This window comes from Pipra filicauda, unplaced genomic scaffold (genome assembly GCF_003945595.2).
Source record: "Pipra filicauda isolate LSUMZ 115617 unplaced genomic scaffold, ASM394559v2 scaffold19_size4547281_pilon, whole genome shotgun sequence".
Taxonomy (NCBI): domain Eukaryota; kingdom Metazoa; phylum Chordata; class Aves; order Passeriformes; family Pipridae; genus Pipra; species Pipra filicauda.
Window position 1 is genome coordinate 3053935 of NW_024104309.1, and position 14101 is coordinate 3068035.

At 43.8% G+C, this 14101-nt stretch overlaps 1 protein-coding gene across 5 annotated transcripts in view; it reads left to right on the forward strand.

The window, feature by feature from the left end:
- The first annotated feature begins 11174 nt into the window (after window positions 1–11174).
- The window catches only part of FGGY (FGGY carbohydrate kinase domain containing), a 131486-nt gene continuing 128559 nt past the window's right edge, over window positions 11175–14101 (forward strand). Inside the window, exon 1 of one of the 5 annotated variants that reach the window (XM_039380579.1) lies at window positions 11175–11364. In XM_039380579.1, the coding sequence (XP_039236513.1) occupies window positions 11175–11364 (190 nt within the window). Of the gene's footprint in view, window positions 11365–11469; window positions 11909–14101 lie in introns of those variants that run through there. The other 4 variants (XM_039380581.1, XM_039380585.1, XM_039380580.1 and 1 more) reach the window with 4 other exon arrangements.

Genomic DNA, 14101 nt, shown 5'->3' on the forward strand with positions numbered 1-14101 from the left:
GGCACTGAGGAAGATTATTCCAATCTCTCTTCTGGCTTCCCAGGCTGGCAAGGACAGGCAGTTCCCCTGCTTCTCCACAGCTGTGCCCATGGCTCACCATGATCTCCACCTCCACTCCCTGCACAGGGCCCCTAACTGGAATTGTCCTTCCCACTCCAGTGCTCCCTTGCTGCTGTGCACCATCACCGTGCTGGTTGTACCATTGTGGAAGGAGCAGGTTTGTCCCTTTTCCTGTGCTGCCTGGAATGCTGAGCACTTTGAATCACGCCCCCAGAAGCAGGAGGCAGTGTCATGGAGCAGGCACAATGTGCCACATGAGGGTCAGCTTTGTGAGCTGGATCGGTGACACTGTGCAGCAGAACACAAACTGCTTATTCTTTCACAGCTGTTCTCCCAAGCACTTTGAGCATTCATTCCCCTCAGCATGCAGGAGATTTACGTAGTTCACTTCCACGGACATGGCAGGAGAGACCCTCCTCACTTGCAGATTTGTTCTTTTAATAGGCATCCAGCACAACTGGGAATTGAGCACATCTGCGTGTCCAACAGAGAGGAGACCAGAACCAGCTGTAGGCACAAAGAACTGCTTAGGAGGCCCATTTTTTTGTGCTGATTTGGTAACTCATGGGCCAGCCAAATCTTCCTTTTTAGGAATGAGAAGAACAGGAAAAACAGAGGACCTCATCTTCAGATTGTATCACCCATGGAAGGGGAGAGTTAGCAGGGAGAGAACTCTCCACATGAGGTTCTCCTCTCCCTGATGCAGCATCTGGAGCAAATAAGGTTCATCGTGGGCAAACGTGAGCTCATTGTGCCTCCACTCCAAGCTGGCAGAGCAGTCGGGGGGTTTGGGCTCTGAGTCAGTGCTGTGATAACTCGCTCGCGTGACCTGCTAATTGAAGTCTGAGATCCTTCAAGATACCAAACTGTGGCACAGACCTGCTGCTCCCAGTCTTGGCTGTCTCAGAATCCAAACCTTTTCAAATCATAAATTTTATTGCAAATCGTGGAAGGACAATGTGGGGTTTGGGAGAGGCAGGCCCTGTACCCATTCTCAGTATTTGGGGTAAGTCACCTGTGCTCTGTGACAACAAGACAAGTGCAAGGAACACAGTCCTCAGCAAAGCCCTTTTAGAGTCAGCCACACAGAGAGGTGAATCTTAAAAACAAAAGAAAATGGTATTAGGAGGGAAGAAGTGGCAATGAACAGAGGCCTTAATTTGATGCCAATGGGTATCTCAGAGTAAGCAATTTCCCCAAGGATTGCCCGAGATGCGAAATGAATTGTAAGAGCTGCTTTACAGGCAGTTGTGGGCACACACCTGCTCACAGCCAGGGAAAGACACTGCGTAAATGTCTGGAATATTACATAAAAGCTGTCTGGGAGACTGGGCAGAGCAATTAAAATCCATCTCGCTTAAATGAACCCTGAGTGCAGGTCAAACAAATCTAATTTTTATTGTTCCTTAAGGAGATGTCTGCACAGGAGACAAAGGGGGGATGCAGCCATCAGGTTAAAAAATCAAGATGCCTTTAAAAAATTAAATGTTCACAATAGTGCTACAGCAAGCTGGATAAATGATATATTACAGCGATGGTTTAAAACTAATTGATGACTAATGTTGTAATGCATTTGTAGCTACACTGATCTATTATATATCTCGGCCAAGCTGAAGGGACACTTCAAGGAGAAAAATTGCTAACTGTTTTAACCTGATGGAACTCGGGGAAAAAATAGTTACTTTAGGAGATAAATGGAAAGGTTGTGACCTCCTAATGTACATCTGGGTCTTGCAATGCAAAATCAAATTATCATTAAACAGAATGTGATCGGTGATGGAATTAAAACAACTGCAAACCAGAAATTTCCGTAGGGAAGCAACAATAGCCCAGTTTGAGCTGGGAGCACTGGCTGAAAAGCTGCCTGGATAAAGAACTGGTGTAACAAGTTGGGATGGAATTGTTTTGCTCTATAATGAAAGTTGGTTTAATTGGAGACTGCAGGAAAAACGTAAGCATCTTTACATCCATTTACATACGTAAGCCACTCTATAAACATTACTTAATTAGTGTCTAAATAATTAACGATTTACCCTAAGTTCTCAGTAACATGTGTCTCTCTGGATCTTGGAGGGGAGACAGATGCCTCATTTTCCCCTCCTCATTTTTGTCATGCCTGAGGCTCATGCCCTCTGGGTTTTACCCTTACAGTTGGAATTTGGAGAAGATGTCAGTCAGGCTCTGCTTATTTTCACATCTAATTCATGCAAAAACCAGGTTTCCTCCCGAGGCAGTAAACTGGCCCAGATTTGCTTCAAAGTTTGGCCCAGGTTCAGTGAATGACTCACTTTAACTAAGGTACATCCATCTTCCTGGCTGGAACACACAATGGTAGGTGTTGTCACAGAGCAGATACCCCCTAGAACCTCTCAGGGATTCAGGAGCTCAGAAACCAAAAGCAGTGGCTTGTTCCATCCCCTGGTTTCCTGTTACCCAATATTCAGGACATTGGGTGGGTGTACCAAGAACACTGTTACTCAACCCTGAGTGCCAGCGTGGGGTTTCACTTGCTAAACATGCTGCAGGGGGCTGGGATGTGCTGCTGGAAGCTGGGCTGGGAGGGGCTGCAGTCATGAGCCTCCCTGGTCCCAGGATCTGCGCAAAATTCTACGGAATAAATCTGGCACCGGGTTACAAATGAAGGTAACGTCATGGGCCACTGCTAAAATATGGATTACCTTGAAAAGGCCATGGTTAAAAGGCCAAAAATACTACTCTCAACCTCTGAATTGGTTCCCTTTATTAGGACTAGGTAAGACACGAGAGAACAATCTGACCAAGACACCCCTCACCACAGGTGACACGAATTTTCTTCTGCTTGGAAATAAGTTAATGAGCAAGAACATGAGCAGCCTGTGATATTCTCTGAGAGCAATATATTCCTCTCTAACAAACTAACCTTCCAGTGGGAAGGGAAATGCTTGCAATATCAAATTGCAAATATTTTGTACTCTGAAGGGTTTGATGTTCCACAAACCTCCATATATTTTAACTGCTGTACCTTAGGCTTCCTCCTCTGCATTCATTCAGTTCTGGTTTGAAGCCCAGTTCAGGTGGCAGCTTAGAAAAATAGTTCTCTAGCTCAAGATGGAGCAGCTGAAGTCTTAATTTGGGAGGTCTTTCTTTTACAGGGGGACATTACTCTTGGGTCAAAATTTTAAGTTATTCAGGTCATGGTACTGGTGTCAGTTTTCAACATTAGAAACTCAGTGACAAAAGTACCACTGAGCTGACTTAGAACATTTATTTTCTCAAAGGATGACAAACAGTCACATCCACAGCTCTTATTGGGATTTCTTTCCTTCACTAACATTAAAACAAAGCAACTCTAAGAGGTATTTTTTATTCCATATCAAGGTGATTTCCAAAGCTTGAGGCTAAGTAGATAATCCTGTGTGTCCCAAGATGAGGAGTTCTCAGGGTGTGCTGTGACGATGGGGACAAGGTATCAATGGGAACATCCCATGGTATTTCCATGATTGCAACAGACTGTAGGTAAGGAAACTGTTCCTGTGTTTGGATCACACTCATAAACAATGATCCCAGCAATTCTTGGAGAGGGTGGAGTTACGCACCCAGTCACATATTCCTCCTAATTTTGAAACAGTCAGACATAAAACAGCCTAAAATAAGGGAGCAGTTACCACTTATTCCCTCCCTCAATTTCTTATGTTGCTTTCTAACAACATTCCTACCTGGTTGACAGAAATGGCAAAAATGTCCAGTATTTCTGGTTTTTTACGTGTCTTGATTTTTATTTCACTTTCAGCTTTTCTGACTGGTCAATGATTCAAAAAGTTGATTAAAGCTGTGATGGTTTTATCATTGCTCTGGAAAGACAAACTGTAAAATCCAAAGGGTAGCAACCCTTTGGGGATTTTAAAGAATGGATTTTAAAGAATGGGATTTTAAAGAATGCTTGAAGCTGCTTCATTTGCTGCTTGTGCTTAACACTGGAAAAAACTCTGAACTGCAGCTGTGCCAAAGTTTTTTTTTTAACTCTTGTACACACGTTAAAACATATTTCTCCATACATTTTAATTTACTGATAGCATTTGCTCCATTTCATTTATACTAAGTCTTTATTAGTGTAAGAATGCAAGTAGGAAATTGAAAATGTACCTTTGATTGTTCTATCTTTTTCCATGTTCTTTCTAATATTATGTCAATAGTCTAAAGGAGTTTTTGATGTGATGCACTGAATATTTTGGCTCAATGCTGAGAGCTCAGCACTGGGCACATCATTTACCAGCTCACTGCTGTCAAAAGCTATTTCATCCTTCCTCCCTCTTGACCCAAGCTCGATTAATCTTTCCAGAGTTTCGGTTCTGGTTTTGAAACAGTGTTGATTTTCCCAGGAAGCCTTAAGAAACTGAGCATCTGCTCTGTGCTGTTTGGGCAGCTTGAACAACTGCAGAGGGAAGGGAATATAATCTCCCCCAGCCCCCTGACAGGATCACATCCCACCCCATCACAGTGCCCGGTACAGGCAGCGCTGGCAGGAAGAGCCGGGGAAACTCCTGTTTTCTGGGCCATGACCTGTGGGGCTGCAGGATTTTAGGAAATACCAGGTTAGCTCCAGGAGCAGGGAGGTGTTATAACTCCTTTTCTGTGATTCTGCACAGAAGTTTTCAACATCAGTGAGAGCATCAGTGTGTGCTTCAGATTTCCATCTGTCACACAAAGCATAAATCCAAGGCACTATGTGAGATCAGTCATGCCCAAAACATTTAAAGGTACCTAAAATGTTGGAGAATTAATATCTTAAATTTTTCTCCAGAGTCCTGACTGGTGCAGATGTTCTGCTAATTATATATTGAAAGCTCAGGCAATGCATTAGGTTGGAAAATAGATTTATATGACAAAGATGAGGCAGAATGAACCAGATCCACAAATGTCTTTCTACTCACACTGTCTATAATCATTTCATTACAGTTATTTGGGGTTTATCCAGTTTTGCTGTGACCACCTACTGACAATGTATCTGTCAGGAAGAAGAAAAAGCACGAAATTCAAATGTGCAAGTAGACGTACAAAATAAACCCTGTGACATTTTCTAACATGTGAACGTTCCCAAATGCCAGACTAAAACATCTCTCCAATCGTTTCTTTTACAGACTTCCCTTGTTCCAGAAACTTGGCCTTACTTAGGAGGAAACCCCATAACTGTCCCTTAGAAGTTGAATTGCATCAGTGTGGGTAAGATGTTGGGCCAAATTCCTTAATGGTGCAATTCCGTGAAAATCAGAAATCCTACACCAGGGCTGAATCTGCCCTGTGGTATAAAAATTATTTCCCCAGAGGCAAGATTTTTGGAAACAGTATCATATTTTAATTCTAAGCAGACAATTTGTTTTGGGTTCTATACAGAGCATGACTCTCTCTGCTATAGGAACCAGCTACATATATGGTGATTTTATTCCTGTTTCTCGTGCTGTTTGGCCTATTTGTGTATGATTTGCAGGTGGCTACATGATCCTACAAACTTCTTTTTATGTAATGGAACGAGCCCCTGCTCCATCTAAGATTTATAAAGATTACAGTGCTGGCATTAGAACATCATTTGTACTTTTTGCAACAGGTTTTGGAGAAAGGCTGTGTGTTGTTTATAATCTTGGAAGTACAGATCCCAGTTAATCTTACCCTTGGAGAACAGAGAGCCATATTTTTTACAAATTAACAGATCTTGACTGATTGCCTCCATGACTGTGTTCACTGGCTTTGGAATTCAAAGGGCAAAATAGGATCTGCCTTTTGTAGGAGGTGCCAGGTGTGGAATCAGGACACGCTGCCTGAAGGGGGTTTGAGCTGCCTTCAATCCTCTCCACACTGACTGGATTTGGCACCACTGTGTGATATATCACCACTGTAACAAACTACTTCTCACAAGCTGGTCAAATCCTATGGAAAAAGTCTTGGAAGGATGTTGCTGAAAGAATATTTAACCTCTGTTATAGTTGTTTTTCCGGAGATGTGAGGTATTGTGAAACTCGAGGAGCTCGACAAGATTTTCACAGCTTGGCTTGTGAAATTCATTTCCAGCTCGAGAGATTGTGATTTCATGATTTTGCACATCTGGATTGTGGCACAGAGCCGTGATGGGAGATGTGTGTGGCAATCTTGCCTCTGTCTGCTCCTGGTCAGTGAGGAGTCCTGGCTGTGAGTTGTCACCTGCCTGCCCTCACCTGAGCCGTGTCTGATCCACACAGGAAAGGCTGCACAGCTTTTATACTTCCATATAAATGTTAAAGATGATATTAATATTTCTAATATTTAAGGAGTGTAAAGGCATAGACAAAAAAGTTGCAGGGGTATCTGTACTGTGCGTTCTGTGGAGCAAACAGAACATTTTCACTTGCTGAAAACACTGTGTGCACAGACTGCTGAGCATCCCCTCTGCCACACTGCACCAGTGGGTTGCTTTTCTGGCCAGACAGTTTGGGAGGGGGGTCTTCTCCTTAACTAATCTGTGGAGATCTGGCATCCTTCCCAGAGGGGAACCAGTGGATGAAAACAGGACTTTAGGCCGGCATTTTTTCAGCATTCACACCCCAGAAGGAGAATTTACAAAGGTGGCAAGAGCCATGCGCATTTTCCCTTTGTGCATCACTGTGTGACAGCAAAGTCATCCCATTTTCCCACCGGGATCACATGGTGTCACAAAACTTCACTTATTCTTATGGCATTGGCAGTGTGGTTTTGGAAGAAAAATCCCCGTGCTGTCTGGAATGCTCAACTGTTGGGTACCAGAGTCGGAAAACATCCTGCCTGCCGTGAACGTTAGGAAAACAGAGCAGCCCTGACTCGAGTGCCAAGTGGTTTTTTGGAAGGCTGACTCCCCTGAGAATAAAGGATATTGGTGTCCAGCCAAGAGGGCAGGCAGGAACAGGCCGTGGGCAAGACACTGGAATTTTGAAGCCTGAAATACTGTATGTTTGTTTGTATCAGTTTCTGACTTTGGTATTAAAAGGTGAGCTGCCCAAATGGGTCACAAATTGATAAAATCGGAATTATTTTTTTTCTAGCTATATTTAGAGCTGCATAAAACAGGGATTTCCCTTTTTGGCTGCTCAAGTATCTGAGAGTAACTTAATATTTCTGTTAAAAACAGAAAAAGTCTCCTAAAGGAAATTTCCTTTTTTTCCTATGGTACACTCAAAAATTCCTTCTTGTCGTTATGAAAAATTCAGTTGGTTTTTACTTCCCTATTTCCCTGTTTGAATGAATAGTCCTAATCTAATGACCCCATGAGCATTTCATCCACAGTATTCTCCAGCTTCTATGTCCTATACCACTGTTATACTTATTTAAAATGAGATTAAAATCCACCCTCAAGTGCTTGTATGAACTGCCTGAGCACATGTGTTACAAGAACCTTTATAAATATTTTCTTCCCTTTCATTGTTATGCTAATCAACACCTAAGTGGAATTTTTGGATGCTCAGAGATACTTCTGGAAGTAAAACAATTTGTTTGCCTTGTTTTGGTTTGTACATGGATTGGTTTTAGATGAAGTTTTCTGCATAGAAACCCTTGAAAATGTCACACACAATCAGTACGTCCCACTCTTTCATTTGGGGCCCAAATACAGGTCTCGAAGCCATTTCTGTTCAGCCCCTGGGGCTGAAATGCACCCACTGGGCTGGTAGATGCTGTCTGGTGTATTTGAGAACCCTAACCACTGGATTCAGAAGTGCCAACAATTTTTCCACATAGTTATTTTTGCAAAATGCCCTGTTAACTGAAAAGCCAGGCCCAGCATTTGCAATTCCAGCATGGCTTTGGGGGCAATTCAGTGAGGAATTCGGCACATGGTTTTTTGCCGGGGTGTCTCCCATGTGAACATCTGCACTTCCAAAGTGATGCTTCCCACTGATATTCACCAGGGTGATGGTGCAAAACTTGGGTCCACAGAGCCCAAGGGACATTTTTGTGTTATCTCAACAGCGCGGCTGAATCTTTATTTCCTTGATAAAGCTGGAAAATGTTCCTTCCATCTCTTTCCCCTTCACACACATATTTTCTCTTCTTTATAGAAGAAGTAATTTGTCTTTATCTCACCATTCACCTCTTCCTCTGATTGCAGTTAATGGAATTGTCACCTTTATGGACTCATGCTCCGTTTCTCAACCTGTCTGGACTTTGGCCTCCAAAGGTTACCACGAGCAGTGAAGTAATATGATTGAGTCTTTTTGGACAGATTTATGCAAGATTTCTTCTGCAGCAAGTGTCACATCTAGTCTAGTTCTGCAACAGAGAATATTTCAAAGATGCCAGCTGTCATCTAAAACCACTAAATTGTTCTGAGGGGCTGGTTGAGAGGACTCAGGGCCATCCCGGGCAATGCTGATTTACACTACCTGGAGCTGTATCCCTGCAGCTTGAAATATGAGCTTTGGTTAATAATGATAAAAAGAATGTCCCTGTGTCCCAGAAAGTCCATTTAAAATGGAATTTTCATCAGTTACTCTGTAATGAAAATGCAAAAGGGTATATTTTAAGTGAATCTGTCCAGAATCTTGGAAAAAGAGAGGGGTTATTTGGAAGCAAAACCACGACAGCCATGCTCTAAACAGGGAAAGGTGGTCTTGGGTTCCATTTCATACATCTACAGGGGATTTTCAGCTTTACAGAAAGATTCTGAAATTATAGAGGATTCACCACACATGTTCCTACTCCTCCTGCATTTGATACAAGCACGAATCAATCAATCATCATTATTCTGCACTAATACAACACCTCTTAACCCTCGGCTTTCAGAATATTTCAAAGGAGCAATGAATTAAACCTCATGTGGGCTTGGGAATATGTAATAATCTAAACTCTGATTCTTCCATTAAAAAAAAAAGGCATTTTCAGGGCTTTGATTTTGAGGGCTGGAGATCCTGTAACTTTCTTGGAAATGTCTTCATTTGTCACCCCCTTGGAAAGAAACCATGTGAGTACTAGGGAAGTGAGATGAAATGGAAAAAATGTATTTAGAAATCTTAAGTTAATACATTTGTCTGTACTTATTTTTGCTACTTCTTGGAGCAAAAAGACCTGGACACATCGAGGTGCTAATGTGATATAGGTATAAAAAAGGCAAAATTGATCCCTGTCTGTAACTAAAAGAGTGCACGGGGAATTATCATCGCCACTATACAAGTCTCTAGCAAGCCATCATTTTGAACATTACACTTTATGTCAGGCTCTGATGACTTGTACTCAGAAAAGATGAATTCTGACTGAAACAAGTGCAGAGAAAGCTTATTAGATACTGCAAAACTTGCTGTTATGAAAGAAAATGTAAATGGTTAATGTTTAACTTGGCAAAGTAAAAGAAGGGATTTAAATGGTGTCTACAAATACACTGTGGGAGGACAACAAGTATTATTTAGATTAAAAGAAAGTTCAGCAATGTATGAATATATAGGGGACAGAAATAAATTTAGTTTTAACGAACAGAGAAAAAGGACTCTGGAACAAAACAGCAAAGAAGGGAGATAGTTGGGAGGGTGAAGAGCCAGAACTATGAACCAGCGCCCAGCATGTGCATGGTAGGGTTGTAGGATTTGATTGTCAGAGACAGAAGCACTTTCAGGTCCATTTCTCTGGGCTTCGTTTTACTGGTTTTCAGTTGAACAAAACATTTGGGTATCTCCCCAGCTTTGTTTTAGGTCACTGAACTAATGTGAAACAGCTTGTTTGTGTCTCTGAGTCCTGCACTTTCTCTCCATGGAGCACTTCCCTGGTCAGAGTGGTGGCCCTATGCTGGGATTTGTCCCCATGGGCCAGGCTGGACTCAGATCGGGATAGACATGTCTCAGAAAAGAGACATTTGAATCCTATTACAAAAGTGCAGACCTGTCTTGGAGCAAAGCAGAGCATGAGAGCACACACTCTCACCGTGCCACGAGCTGATTTGGAATTACAGTCAATAGAGAGATTTTTTTTTTAAATCTATCTATTCAAAGCAAAACATTTGAGTTAATGCAAGAAAACCTCCATTTGGTCAAATGTCCTTCCCTGCCCCACCTACATGCAAGGTATTCCCAATGGGAAAACGGATTTTCACCCAGATTTCAGTTTTGTAGCAGTGTTTTCCATCAGAAAATCATTCCAACGGAAAATTACTAACTGGTTGTAGTACAAAGTGACTAGCGAGGCTCTCAAAATGATTCAGTGGTAAAGCTGGAATGAGAACCCACAGCTCCTGACCACGAACCCTGTGCTCTGACCACGAGACAACACTCATCCTTCCCTGAGCAAGGTTGTTCCTGCAGCATTTCTGCCTGGGCCAAAGTGGGAATACTCTGGAAATGTTGCAAGACAGCTTTTTTGCTGCAAGATTTCCTGCTGTAGAATATTTGGGGGATAACGGGAAAAATCCCTGGTGGCTTCCTGGGGCCAGAAGTGTTTGGACATGATGGGAATGTGAGGGCTGCCATCTGCTCCTCCCTTCATGGGTTGTGGAAGGTCATGGAGGGATGTGGTGGGATCTGCAGTGTGCAGCCACGGCTGTGCCATAGCTTGCACTCAATGATCTCAGAGATCTTTCCCAACCTAATTGATTCTGTGATCTCTGTTTTCCAGGGATGCATTTGAGCGGATCCCACTGCCCCGTCCTCCCTCCATTTTAAGAAAACCTTAACTAAACTCAGGGTTTATTCCTCACATCAGCCGTTTCCCAGCTTTTTAGGCAAAACTCTCAGAGTAACTGTGCAGAACATCACACTCACGGCTCACAGCCCTGTTTTATTTATTTAAGAAGCAATTGCATATTTACGGGTCAGAGAGGGGTGGATGTCCTTAGCCCTGACATTCCCTCCTGCTTATTTAATATTATATATATTTATATCTAATCTTCCATATTTACATATATTTATTATTATATTTACTCTTGTATATATATTTATTTTTCTGTATTGTGTATCTCCTTCCCGGGGCTCACCATGTGGCTTTTTGCACCGCTCCAACTCTGACCGCCTGAATTTTGCAGTCCTTTATGAGAGCAACGGGGCTGAGAAATACGAACTACCAACCCCTTTAGCAAACCAAGCCAACCCCCCGCCTTCTTTTGCTTTATTCGCTTTTAAACACAGGATGAAGGCGATTCCCTTCCTTCTGAGCCGATGCCCCTCAGCACCGGAGGAACCGTGCGAGGCCGCTCCCGCCTCTCCTTCCCTCCCCTTCCCTTCTCTTCCCGGCGCAGGCGCGGCCGGCCCGGGAAGGGGGAGCCCAGCGGGTTTCCCGGCAGCGGCGGGTTTCAGGGAACGTCCCTGCTCGGGGTGTGCGCGGCCCGGGTAGTGTCAGGGTGGACAAGTAAGTGACGGCGCTCGCCAGGGCACGGCGGCCCCGGCCCCTCAGCGCGGCCGCGAGGGGAGCGCGCGCTGCCTCAGCGCGGCGGCGGGTCCCGTCCCTGCCCTGTCCTTGTCCTTGTCGCTGACTTTGTCCCTTCTCTAAGTCCATCCCCCTCCTCGAGGGCTCGGATCCTGCTGCTAGACTGAGGTCTCGCGTTCGTGTTGTTGTTTAATCACCAGCCCCGCCTCCTTCCCCGGGGAGCCGCTCACGCAGCCTCGGGCCCCACGGCGCCCCGGCCGTGCGTGGGCTGAGCGATTTAATCGCTCCAAATCACTTCGCAGCCTGGTTTTCGTGGAGCTCGTGGGGCATCATAGGATTTACTTGTGTAACTCCTACATTTAGTGGGAGTGGGGCTGCCCTTCACAGCCCCCACTGCCGGGGAGGCATTTGAGGCTTCCCTGGGCTGGGCACACAGATGGTCCCAGTGCCTCCTCCTGAAGTGCTGGATCACCATTTCCCCCCCGCCTTCCCTCAGATGGCAGCGCTGGGATGACCTGGTGGGCAGGTGGGATGTGCACATCACTCATACATTGGCCTAATCCTCCAGATCCCCGTGAGATTTCCATAAATGCAGTTTCCAGTCTGGTATCTCTGGTGTCCCGTTTCCACCACTGCCTGTTCCATCCTCATGCAACTCTGCTTTCTTGCGCCTTCGCAGTCTTGTCTCCTTCCCATGGCATTTGTTCCTGCCTTCCCGTACAGCTCATGGGTTGGCAGGGAGCCCATCCCAGTAACCTGCTGGAATTTGCTTGTGTTGGTTCCAGAGCGTCCCATCACAGCCGAGTTCCTCTCTGGTGACGGGCTCTGCACTGACCTTGCAGATTCTTTCTCTGCTGAGGAGCCTGGGATTTGTTAGGAAGTTTAATAAATTTAGCACCAATGCCTCTTGTCTGGAGAACACTTAGGAAACAAATTCCAGGGAAGGAGAGGAGCCGGCTCAGTCATCTCCGAGGTTTTTAGAAAGTAATAAGCAACCACATTGCTGTGAAGGTGGTCTTGTCTATTTTAAGCCTCATATATTCCCTCATCCTGGAAGACCATTTGCTTAGTTAGCTCGAATTAACTTTTTTCTAAATGTACTTAAATGTAGTACAAAAACATTGACATTTTAAAGGGTCTGTAATGTTAATGGTACTGTTTCCTTCAGGAGTGTGTATGAGCATGTAGTAAAAAAAAAGTCACTTTTTTTCCCTGGGATGTGTGTCTGGGATAGGAGGAGGAAAGAGGAATACAGGGGGAATTGGGTGCTTGCAGGGACAGTTGTTCCCAGCTATAAGAATCATGGAAGAAATAAATTTATAGTGCCAGAAAAGACTAAACAAAGTGGTTCTATGCTGGGAAGGTTTTATTTGTATTCTTAGCCACTTCTGTTACTCTGTTCTGTGTTTCTCAGCTAAATTACCATTTTAAAATGTTGATTCTTTTGAAAACATTCTCTTCCCAAATAAGGACTCTTATCCATTTTGTTTCTTGTACTGTTTCAATAAGCCTGTTTTCTCTCTTTCCATAAGTCATTCTTCTTTCAAACGTTCCTTTGATTCTGTTAGAGGTTGATCTGTTTCCTAAGAACTTGTAGATTTACAGAAGAGGATCAGAACGGCTCTCTCGTGTGGTCCTGTTTTGTATCTTGGGCTTTTCTAATGACTCAACATTTTTCCCTGGTACCTGCTGCTGGAACAGCCTGATGTATAAAATCAACAGAAGTGGCACAGCCTTGGTGGAAATGAGCTTCATTTGAAAGGTGTCTTGAGCTGCCTTCAGCTTCCCCTCTGCATTTCCACGTGTGAAAGGGAAAGTACTCAGACTGTTCATAAAGTCTGAGAATTTGTGACCTTCAGCTGTTTGAGGCAAGGGAGCTTTCCAGCTCTGGACTTCTGAGCTGTGTTGGGAAAGTCGTTGAAGGGAATTTACAGAGTGGTGTAGGCCTGGTATCCTTTCAGGCTTGGCTTTGTAAAAGTTTGGAGTTAAGAGACTGGTGGGCTCATTAAGAAGGCAGATTTTGCATTGGTAAAACCAAACCAACCAACCAAACTCCCCAGCTGTGTATGTGGGGAGAACTCACTGCTTCAGAGACACAGGTGTGATTCTTCTTGCCCTGTAGAAAAGAAGGGGATGTAGACAAGTTAACATGTATGGTCTGTTTAAACAACAGATTTTTTCTGCAGAATTAGTGTTTCTTTTAACCTAAGCTAATATGCAACCTCAATTTCTCTTAAGTAGTTGTGACAGGAACTTCAGGGCTAGTGTTTTTGGAATTGCAGCCCAAATAAATGTTTAATTTTAAACTGACGAATTACTTGGGGCTTTCACTCTTCCCAGGCTTTTGCTATGCAAGAGTGAACAAATACTGTGTAATAAACTGTGGATTCGGCTTATAGACACATGTTTGCTTCTGGGCTGAGCATCCTGAAAGAAGTGGTTTGCAGCATGTCTTTAAAAATTTATTTCACTGTTGCATCTACTGCTGGCCTAAGTGCTCCAGTATCTGCCAGGAGTAATTATAGGCAGTTGGTTCAGATGTTGCTTAAAAGTGTAAGCCTTGATGGGAAATGCAGTGGATTTCAGCCAGAATGCTAATTTTGATGTTTTGTCATTTCATAAAACTGTGAACTCAGAACAAATTATTTTTATACTGATCTGCTGGTACGTAATCACAGGGCTAGTGCCAGATTCAACCATGATGTAGCACTGGAATCTG